General features: G+C 52.4%; 1 protein-coding gene across 1 annotated transcript; it reads left to right on the forward strand.

The window, feature by feature from the left end:
• The first annotated feature begins 1,816 nt into the window (after positions 1-1,816).
• Positions 1,817-7,721, forward strand: MYCN (MYCN proto-oncogene, bHLH transcription factor). The gene is made up of 3 exons (XM_027966531.3): positions 1,817-2,005; positions 3,227-4,130; positions 6,223-7,721. Exons 1-3 carry the CDS (start codon positions 1,850-1,852, stop codon positions 6,825-6,827), a joined length of 1,665 nt encoding a protein of 554 aa, XP_027822332.2. The 5' UTR covers positions 1,817-1,849; the 3' UTR covers positions 6,828-7,721.
• Positions 7,722-10,910: the final 3,189 nt, after the last annotated feature.

Here is a 10,910-nt window from a genome sequence, read left to right on the forward strand (position 1 = left end):
CATCCTCATTCATGGGTCACTTCCTAAGACTCCAGGAACCTGCCCCCTCCCCTTGAATTATGTAGGTATCCAGGGTAAGGACTGGGGATTCTTCACAAATGCTAATAGGTGAGCATTTTACAGGCTGCCCTCTGCCCCTCCGCATCCTCATCCATAACTAGTTTGAATGTGGAGATGAATGGAGAGGATGATTGGCATTTCCAGTTTGGGAAAAAGGTGGAGAAGCTTTCCCACCCCCATCCCCAACCTGGGGGGCAGGGCAGGGGCAGAGGAGGGCAGGTTTCTCTGCCCCAAATCATTCCAAGAGGAATTCTTCCAGGGGAAATCCCACTTTGTTGTGCATTTGGTTAAGGGGGCTGCCGGGGAGACTGGGATTGTTCTGGGGAATATGGGTACTAGAATCTCTAACTCTGTCTACCCTGCCTCCCAACACATCTGCAGGAAAGCTTAATCAGAGCCTTAATCAGTGGCTGAAATCTTCATTTAGTGGTCGTGGGTTGGAAGAGCAGAGGTGAGGGTGTTCATTTTTCCGGAAGAATCTATCAGGGTCTGGTAATTCACAATAGCTGACAACACTCACCCTGTGCTGCTGGGCACAGTTCTCAGTGCTTTCAAAATTATTTCTCAATAACAGCTCTATGAGGTAAGCACCATTACTAACTCCATTTGGCAACTGAAGAAACCAAGGCACAGAGTCTTGAGTAGTGACAGCAGCCGCTTACTGTTTTGCCTCCGACGACTGGGAGCCAAGATTTCCGAACCAGGGTTTGGGCTGCCGGAGTTGTGGACCACAACTCCTATGTGAACCTCATCCGCCTCCCCAGAATTTGGGAAATCCCTGGTTTTTGAAAGGCTAACTCGGGAGCCCATGGAGACATTTTGGGGAGCCTCTCGCCCATTCCCTGCGGAAACGGGGCCAAGCCGCCACCCCCTCCCCCCTCGCGGTGGTGGGGATAGGTTCACAGGGCGGCTGGAAGGCGCCGGTGGCCGCGCTCCGACGCCCCCCGCCCCCCGAGACCAGGCCCAGCAGCTCCGCTTTCTGCGCGGTCTCCGCGAGGTGTCGCCTTCGGCCGAAGAAACCACCGCTGCGCCACCCTCGTCGCCCGCAGTTACTTATTTATTTATTTTCAAACAAGGGGGCGCCCCTCTCCTTTCAATTTAAAACTAGAAAAACCTCCGGCGGTCTCGTTCCTAAATGGGCGCGTCCTTTCCCTCCCACTTTGCACCCTGGCTCCCGCCTCTCTTCCGAGATCACCCACGAGCAACCACCCACTTCCCCGCCCTCCCCCGCCTCCACTGCCCGGCTGGACGTTGGCCTCGAGCTCAGCTGCACACTCGCGCCGTCGAAGCGGGGGCTGGGTTAGGAGCCTCTGAACTGTCCCCCACCACCTCCCGCCCCAACCCCACAACCTCAACCAACACCACTGGAGCCCTCCGGAAAAAAATTTTTTGTTTTTTTAAATGCCGAGCCATGGCCAGGCCCGCGGGTTGGGTGCGGCATTGCACAGCTCGATTCGCAGCTGGTCCGCAGAGTGCACCCGGTGCAAGCCTGGGGGTCTAAAAGGGCGGGAGGAGCACGCCCCGGGCTTCCCAGCTTTGCAGCCTCCGTTCTGCAAAGAAGAAAAGCAAGTGGCTTTTGGCGCGAAAGCCTTGGCGCCTCCCCTGATTTTTATGGAAATCAAGAGGGCGGGGTAAAGCCGCGCTCCTCTGCCTTTCTCCCTCCCCCTTGTCTGTGCCGCAGCCCCCTTCTCTCCCCGCCCCCCGGGTGTGTCAGATTTTTCAGTTAATAATATCCCCCGAGCTTCAAAGCGCAGCCAGTGACAGTCATCTGTCTGGACGCGCTGGGTGGATGCGGGGGGCTCCTGGGAACTGGGTTGGAGCCGAGCTCGCGCTAGCCAGGCGCAAGCGCGCACGGACTGCAGCCACCCGAGGACCACCCCCCGTTCCTGGCCACCCGGAGACCCCCGCACAGAATCGCCTCCGGATCCCCGGCAGTCGGCGGGAGGTAAGGACCGGCGCCCCGGGAGAGGCGAGCGCGGCTGGAAGGCAAACCCCGGACGGGATCGCGGCTGACGCACCGGGGGCCCGAATATGCCCGGGGGACTGTTTCCGAAACAAAACCATCTCGGGGTTTTCCCTGAAAAGCCAGTTCCACTCTCGAAGGCTCCGGGACTGGAGAGACCCGCCCTAAATCCTCTACTGCCCTTGCCAGGGGGGTGTAATGGCTTCATCGAAAGGAAATTCACCCTTCTCTAGAACGTTTGTCTGCATCTGAAGTGATGGGGAGCTGGTGCGTCCCCACCCCGAAACTGGGTTCGTCTCCAAAGGGTGCCCCCAGAGGAAGACGAAAGGGGTTCAGCAAGGCGAGGCCGTTGCGGTGGTAATCTGGGTCACGGCTGCTCCAGCTCGGAGGAGACAGCGGCTCTCCGCGAGACCCTCTTAGCGCTGGTGCCCCTGAACCGTTCCCAGGAACTGGGGTTCAGCCTCTCTCAGGAAGAGGGCGTACTTGGGGGTTTGGAGCAGCGGGGGTGGGGTTAGAGACGTTCAGAATCAGCTATTGGCAGTACTTTGCCTGCAGCCAGTGACTGCTGGGGGCGTCTCATCAAATTTTGGCGGGGGGAGGCGGGGGGCGCGGATTCAGGATTGAGGTGCCTGTTGTTGGTCTCGGTCTAGAGAAAGGATTTTTTCCATTTGCAAAGTTGTCTGAATTCCGCCCCCTCCCCTTCCCCCGCTATTGCTTGCGGTCCGGAGGTGGCAATTTTACAAAGGAGGAATTGAGGGTACTCTAAATCCTATACCCAGTTGCTGAGTTGGAGGCCTGGGCTTCCTCTGAGCAGCTGGCCCTACTTAGGTGCCACCGGGGCTGTCTGCGAGCTGGTGGGAGCTAGAATTCTGCAGCCTTGAACAGCCCCTTCCCCCAGGCATTGCCTGGTGTGAATGAAATGGCAGTTTCCAAAGTTGCAGAGCCAGGCCACCACCCCCCGCATCTGCATGCCCCCTCCCACCCCTGTCGTAGACAGCTTGTACACAAAAGGAGGGAGGGAGAGAGCGAGAGACACAACTTCCTCCACCTTCGGGAGCGCTGGGCGGAGTAGGGGGCTTGGAGGGGAGACTGAGGAACCGAGGAAGAGGGGGCGACCGCTGCTTGTCGTCCCCCCCCCCCCACCCCCAACCCCGTATCCGGCTCCGCTTGCCAACCCTCTCCTGGTGTGTCTGTCGGTTGCAGTGTTGGAGGTTGGCGCAGGCCCCCGCCCTCAACGCCCCCCACGGGAAGGAAGCACCCCCCGAACTAAAAAGAGCGGAGAGGAAAGAAGCCCTCATTCGGGGGCCAGGAGGCGAGCCGATGCCGAGCTGCACCGCGTCCACCATGCCGGGCATGATCTGCAAGAACCCAGACCTCGAGTTTGACTCGCTGCAGCCCTGCTTCTACCCGGACGAAGATGACTTCTACTTCGGCGGCCCCGACTCGACCCCCCCGGGGGAGGACATCTGGAAGAAGTTTGAGCTTTTGCCCACCCCCCCTCTGTCGCCCAGCCGTGCCTTCCCGGAGCACAGCCCCGAGCCCCCGAACTGGGCCACCGAGATGCTGTTGCCCGAGGCCGACCTGTGGGGCAACCCGGCCGAGGAGGACGCGTTCGGCCTGGGGGGTCTGGGAGGTCTCACCCCCAACCCGGTCATCCTCCAGGACTGCATGTGGAGCGGCTTCTCAGCCCGCGAGAAGCTGGAGCGCGCGGTGAGCGAGAAGCTGCAGCACGGCCGGCCGCCCGCCGCGGGGTCCGCAGCACCGGCCCCGGGCGCCCCCAGCCCACCGGGCCGCGGCCACGGAGCCGCGGCTGCCGGGCCGGGCCGCCCCGGGGCCGCCCTGCCCGCCGAGCTCGCCCACCCGGCCGCCGAGTGCGTGGATCCCGCCGTGGTCTTCCCGTTCCCGGTGAACAAGCGCGAGCCCGCGCCGGTGCCCGCCTCCCCGGCCGGTGCCCCGGCGGCAGCGGCCGCGGTCGCTTCGGGGGCGGGCAGTGCAGCCCCGGCGGCCGCCCCGGTAGTCGCCCTTCCGCGCACCGGCGGCCGCCTGGCCAGCGCCAGTGACCACAAGGCCCTCAGCACCTCCGGAGAGGACACCCTGAGCGACTCAGGTAAAGCGGGAGCCAGGGTCCGGCTGCCTCCTTGGGGCGCTGGGGCTGGGGTGGCCCCGCCCCGTCTGTGGTTCACGAGTTCTGGCTTTGGGAGAGAGTATTTTGGAGACAGTGCTGATGGCTGAGAGGTTAGGTTTTTCCCAAGCGGATCCCCAGAGTTCGGAGAAGAGGGTGAGTGAAAGCTGTGTTCTCCAGCCTCAGGTTAACTGAAGTTCGTTCAGCTCCCTCCGGGAGCCTGACTCCATCACTGACCCCCACCCCGTCCCGCATCTCTCTCGGCAGCGTGCCCTCCAAGGGTGGGGGGCAAATTAGGAAAAGTTGAGTGGTTAAAGCTGAGATGGGGTTCAGGGGGCCACAGGCTGCATTGCTTGGATAGAAACTTCTTAGCCCAAGGGGTGAAAAAAGACTGAGACACAGGTCAGGGGTGGAGAGACGCTCCATAAACGGCAGGCCTGTGCAAAATCCTATTAAGGGTGCAGGAAGTTAAGGGGCATTGCACAAATCGCGAGTACCGATTTTATTTTTTATTTTTTCAAACCTCCGTACCTTCCCTCTCTCTGGGTGGTGGGCTATTTGCTTCTGGTCGGTCGCCAGCAGGCGGCGATATGCTGGCCGGCGGGCGAGCGAGGATTGGAAAGGCTGGGGGTGGTGGGGCCACCCCTCCTCTCTTTATTGAGCAGCTGGCGGCAAGTACCACAGCGGTTGTGTGCATTATCAAGGGGCGGCCTCTTTACAGTGTGCAGTGAAAACCGGCCGGGTTTTGTCTTCTAGCCAGAATTCTAGGACTAATTTCAGATCCGAGTTGTTTCTGTAACCCAGTGCCCTTCAAAGGTGAGGGCGGGCGCTTAGCCGGCTGTCTAGGAATGCTCACACCCTGGAGCACTCATTGATTAGTTCTATTGTGTGCCTGCTGCTGAAACTGAAGGGTAGGGTTAAAACCAAGATTTTGCCTGGAAGTGAAGCACTCTACTCAAATACTGGAATAGCTCTTGTCCCTGGAGCTGGGAGCCTGGGACCTTGAAATCCAGTGTTTTCAGAATACAGATGCATAAAAAGCCTAAATTTCCTTTGGGGCTGAGGACAGATTGGTCCCAGGCTCCTGGAAGGAAACTTGGTGATAAGCCTCCAGTTTGAACGGGTCTGTCCCTTTAATGTCTGTGCCTTGACAGCTTTCGGTGAGGAAGCACTTCCTTCCAACAGCTGTCTTCTTGGCAGAAAACCAAAACATTGGCTTAAAGGGACCCACAGACTGGAACAGCCTCACATTTCGGCTTTAGAACAAATCCCACAATTGTTCAGCTTTCCGGTCCCCTTCAGATCAAGCCGAAGATGTGTTTTGATTTTCATGCTTGCATTTTAAACAATAATTTTCTATCCAAGCCTGGTAGTAAATGAAAAGGGGGGTGGGGTGGGGAATGGACACACGATGCTACACGTTCTTGTGGCTGTTGGTGGTGACTTTGAGAAGAGGTGCCCGCTATTTGGGTTTAGAGCTCCGGTGGATTACAACTTTGCAGTTAAGGTTTAATCTTTGTTAGTTGAAAAACTGCTTACTGTATAGAACTCATGTTCATGGAAGACAAGGTATTTTTCTCCTTTAGTTAATTAAATTGTTCTTTAAGTTTATTTGACTTAAAAATCAAACTCCATCATGTGTAAGTAGTGGCTAGCTGAGGCTCCTAAAATGAGAAGTGTCAGTTAAGTATGGAGATGGAAATATAAATAAGTCTACGGGGCAGACTAGCGACGATGATGAAAGCTTACTGTTTTATTGAGCTTCTGTCTATATATTATCCCTTCAACTTAACCTATGGTGTCATTCCCCATTTCATTGCCGGGGAAACTGTGATGACTTGTCTTGACTCCATTCTGTCTTGACTCCAAAGCCAAGGTTCTTTTTGTTTCTGCCACCCACTCAAGCTTGAATGGAGGATGAGGATGGGGAGGGAAAAAATATATACATCTCTGTTCAGAGACTGATGCTGATGGATCAGTCATAACAGACCACGTGCTGGGGCCTACCTTGTGAGACTGTGTATATCTCATTCCTATGTGCCTTACCGTGAGAATAACTCTCATCTTGTTCTCAAAGATGATGAAGACGAGGAGGAGGAAGACGAGGAGGAGGAGATCGATGTGGTGACTGTGGAGAAGCGGCGGTCATCCTCCAGTAGCAAGGCTGTCACCACCTTCACCATCACCGTTCGTCCCAAGAGTGCAGCCCTGGGCCCCGGGAGGGCTGCGTCAGGGGAGCTGATCCTCAAACGCTGCGTCCCCATCCACCAGCAGCACAACTATGCCGCCCCGTCGCCCTACGTGGAGAGCGAGGAGGCACCCCCCCAGAAAAAGATCAAGAGCGAAGCCTCCCCACGGCCCCTCAAGAGTGTCCCCCCGCCCAAGGCTAAGAGCTTGAGCCCCCGCAACTCTGACTCGGAGGACAGCGAGCGCCGTCGGAACCACAACATCCTGGAGCGCCAGCGCCGCAATGACCTGCGCTCCAGCTTTCTCACGCTCAGGGACCACGTGCCAGAGCTGGTGAAAAACGAGAAGGCTGCCAAAGTGGTCATTTTGAAAAAGGCCACCGAGTATGTCCACTCCCTCCAGGCCGAGGAGCACCAGCTTCTGCTGGAGAAGGAGAAGCTGCAGGCCAGACAGCAGCAGTTGCTAAAGAAAATTGAACACGCTCGGACTTGCTGAATGCATCTCAGAACTGGACAGTCACTGCCACTTTGCACATTTTGATTTTTTTTTTTTTTTTAAACAAACCTTGTGTTGACATTAAGAATGTTGGTTTACTTTCAAATCGGTCCCCCGTCGAGTTCGGATCTGGGGTGGGGAGCAGGACACGAGGGGTCCTACCAGGACCTGCATTGATGGGATGCTGGTGACCCTGGCGGCTTTCCTGTGCGTCACTTCTGAGACAGCGGTTGAAGCCTGTGACCGTTGGGAGCCTTCTGGGGCTGTTGAAGTCACCTTGTTTGTTCCAAGTTTCCAGACAGAAAGTCATTCCTTCTTTTTAAAATGGTGCTTAAGTTCCAGCCGATGCCACGTGGGGGTTTGCCACTGATACCCCTGGGGAACATTTCTGTAAATACCATGGACACACCTGCCTTTTTGTATACGTCCTGGGTAATGAGAGGTGGCTTTTGCGGCCAGTATTAGACTGGAAGTTCACACCTAAGTACTGTAATACCTCAATGTTTGAGGAGCATGTTTTGTATACAAATATATTGTTAATCTCTGTTATGTACTGTACTAATTCTTACACTGCCTGTATACTTTAGTATGATGCTGATACATAACTAAATTTGATACTTATATTTTCGTATGAAAATGAGTTGTGAAAGTTTTGAGTAGATATTACTTTATCACTTTTTGAACTAAGAAACTTTTGTAAAGAAATTTACTATATATATATGCCTTTTTCCTAGCCTGTTTCTTCCTGTTAATGTATTTGTTCATGTTTGGTGCATAGAACTGGGTAAATGCAAAGTTCTGTGTTTAATTTCTTCAAAATGTATATATTTAGTGCTGCATCTTATAGCACTTTGAAATACCTCATGTTTATGAAAATAAATAGCAATTAAATGATGCAACATTTTTTTTTTCCTTAATAGCAGTGGTTAAACTCTTACCTCTTAAGCAGCGATTGTAAAGATTGTAAAGAGCACATAATCTAGAGAGGGAACTTGGTTTTCCAAAGATAAGTCGCCATTGTCCCCTCTTGGTGGGGAGGATACTGAACTTAGGAAGGTTATGAGCTTTCTCCCAAATTATACAATATCGATACGTTATTAGTGACTATATGTGCTAGCAATAGCATCGCATAGTTTACAAAACATTTTCCTATGTTGCTGTTTAGTCACTAGGTTGTATCTGACTCTGCGATCCCATGGACTACAGCACGCCAGGCTTCCCTGTCCTTCGCAGTCTCCTGGAGACTGCTCAAATTCATGTCCATCGAGGTCAGTGATGCTATCTAACCATCTCATCTTCTGCCATCCTCTTCTCCTTTTGCCTTCAATCTTTCCCAGCATCAGGGTCCTTTTAACAGCTGGGACATCAGATTCTTTAGAATGAGAAGTAAAATTAAGGCCCCAAGTTCTACAAATTGGTTGTGTTTGGTGTTGGTAACCTTTGTCCTGTTAGCTGATGGCTTTATATTTTGGCACAAAGTATATGTAGTTGGTCTCCAACAAGAAAGCTCTGGTCAGAATTTACTAAGCTAAGGCATTGTAGCGAAATAAGGATGGAGTTGGTCCCTCCTTTCCAAAAGCTAACTGATGTGTGGTGTGAGAACTGTGTGGCCCCAGTCAAGTGCCCCATCCCTTCAGGAGAGGCACAGGGGTATGAGTGTAGCTCTGTCCGCTTGACACTCCTGTTAGTTTGGACTAGCCTATGGAAGCAGCATTAACCTTTGCAGGTTCTGGAGTCTGGGGAACGGAGATGGCAATGAAGCTAGGGGGCAATTTCACAGTTTCCCTCATGGGAGGTGATGTCCTTGTTGGGGAGGTGTTCAGCTTCTCAGAATAGAGCCTACAAATACTTCTCTTAGGTGTTGGTGCTATTCAAGGCCATTTCTCTAAGGTTTCATTCATCTCAGATAGGAGCTTTGTAGTGAAAAGACCTTTGCTCAGAAGAAAACGGGTCCAGGAATGAGAAGGGGCTTTGCTTCCCTAGGCCATGTGGGTCTCCAGCTACTTTGGCCATTTTACATAGTCCAGTGCAGTTTAGAATTTGAGGTCCTCCCCCGCCCCCGCCTGCTTTTCAGCCATATTTCCTAAGAAGTTGGTGGTATTGCCAATGGTCAGACCATGTTGAAATCTTTCTACTCCTTAATCTCCCTCCTTGCCCCCATCCCCATACTAGAAAGTAACACCCTTTGAAAGTCCTTTTTGAATTGTCATTCAAAAAGACTTCCAATCTATTTGCATTTTGCTGGCCCCAAATCTCCCTGCAGTCTCTGTATTTTGTCTGTACCCATGAGCCAAGAGACCTCAGATTCTTGAAACTCAACTCAGTCATCCCAATTTCTGTTTGTTGTTATCCCATAAGGTGCATGAAGAACTATTTCAGATGACTGGAACTCCAGCCCTGGAGGAGATTAAACCATTGAGATGAATGAGGCCCTAGATTGGCATTCCTACCAAGCTTCATTTTTGCTTTGGCTGCTGGGAATCTCAGAGCCAAATTCTGTTTCAAATTCTATACACTTAGTGCCCATTCTCTTCTAAATGTTTACGATCTGTTTTTCATTGTTAGTTTTACAACCTTTTTAATAATGTTCTTTATGCTACCCTAAAGAGAACTTTTTGCTTTAGGTGGATCAAAAATATGTATTAAAATATTAAAACTAAAATAAAATACCTCTTATTTGCCATTTGGAAAGTGCCACCCAATTTAGCTCTGCAATTATCTAAAAAGTAATTGCTGTAGTCACAGAAGAATTGAACCACTCCTTTCAATAACATGACAGACCCTCTTTGCATTCCAAGAGCAGTTTTGAGACTGTTTGAGAAACCACTCTGTACTGGTTAGATCAATAAATCATAGGACTTGGAAGGATTGTGGAGGTCATCTTGTTGCATTACTTCATTTTATGGAATGGGGTCATAGGATCCCACATCAAATTAGTGGTATAACCTGGGACTGGAGTTTTCTGATAATCACCCCCATGTTCTTCCCATCTATTGGCTTTCCCCACAGTCACATGGTGGCTTCCTTACCTCCTGGCTCACCGATCCATCTACAGAGTGTTTCCATATTAGTCCTAGCTAGCTCACCCTGCACTAAAACTTCCAGTGCTTCCCCACCAGTGGTCCCCAACCTTTTTTGGCACCAGGGATGGATTTCATGGAAGACAATTTTTCCACTGGCTGAGAGTGGGAGGGATGGCTTCAGGATGATTCAAGTGCATTACATTTATTGTGCATTTTATTTCTAATCTAATGCTGCCCCTGATCTGGCAGGAGGTACCAGTCCAAGGCCTGGAGGTTGGGGATCTCTGACTGATTAAGTCCAAATCTTCAGCCCAGCTCACGAGGCTGCTTCCACCCTGGACACCAGCTCCATCATCCCTCCTCCTCCACAGACACCACTCCTTCCAACCACACGCTCATGGTCTCTCACCTCCGACTTGTCCCACTATATTCCTTCCTCTTGGGATACCCAGTTTCCGTTTATTGAAACATTCTTCAACCTTGAATGGCAAATGCAACATCACCTCCTTCAGGGAGCATTTCTCATATCCAAGGTGGAGGGTGGAGGGGTGGGTCTTCAGCTCCTAATCCCTCATTACCTCTGAAGAGAGAAGAGCTATCTTCATCACCCTCCCAGAACTCTTTGACCATTAAGTGAAAGTTGCTTAGTTGTGTCTGACTCCTTGTGACCCCATGGTCTATACAGTCCATGGAATTCTCCAGTCCAGAATACTGGAGTGAGTGGCTGATCCCTTCTCCAGGGAATCTTCCCAACCCAGGGATCGAACCAGGGTCTCCTACTTTGCAGGCGGATTCTTTACCAGCTGAGCTACCTCCCTTAAAGCAAGTATAGCATTCTGTTCACCTCTGATTCTTCAGTCCTGGCCAGGTGGCTGGCAGATGACAGGGCCTTGGCAGAAGCTGGTAGAAGGGCTGATGGCTGAGTAGGCAGCAGAGGAAGGAACACAGTGAGAACCATTATGGAGAGCCTCCTGCCAAATGGGTTCCCAAGCTCTTGGGCTAACTCCTGTCAGGAAAGAAGATCCACTGGGCATCAGTGAACCTTGGAAACTGACTGCTG

This window comes from Ovis aries, chromosome 3 (genome assembly GCF_016772045.2).
Source record: "Ovis aries strain OAR_USU_Benz2616 breed Rambouillet chromosome 3, ARS-UI_Ramb_v3.0, whole genome shotgun sequence".
In the NCBI taxonomy this organism is placed as follows: domain Eukaryota; kingdom Metazoa; phylum Chordata; class Mammalia; order Artiodactyla; family Bovidae; genus Ovis; species Ovis aries.

Excerpts from the sequence above, each read along its gene's own strand:
- MYCN (XM_027966531.3), top strand. The coding sequence starts at position 1,850 with ATGCGGGGGGCTCCTGGGAACTGGGTTGGAGCCGAGCTCGCGCTAGCC. Across the intron at positions 2,006-3,226 it reads TCCCCGGCAGTCGGCGGGAG|TGTTGGAGGTTGGCGCAGGC; the intron begins GTAAGGACCGGC and ends TGTCGGTTGCAG. Across the intron at positions 4,131-6,222 it reads GGACACCCTGAGCGACTCAG|ATGATGAAGACGAGGAGGAG; the intron begins GTAAAGCGGGAG and ends TTGTTCTCAAAG.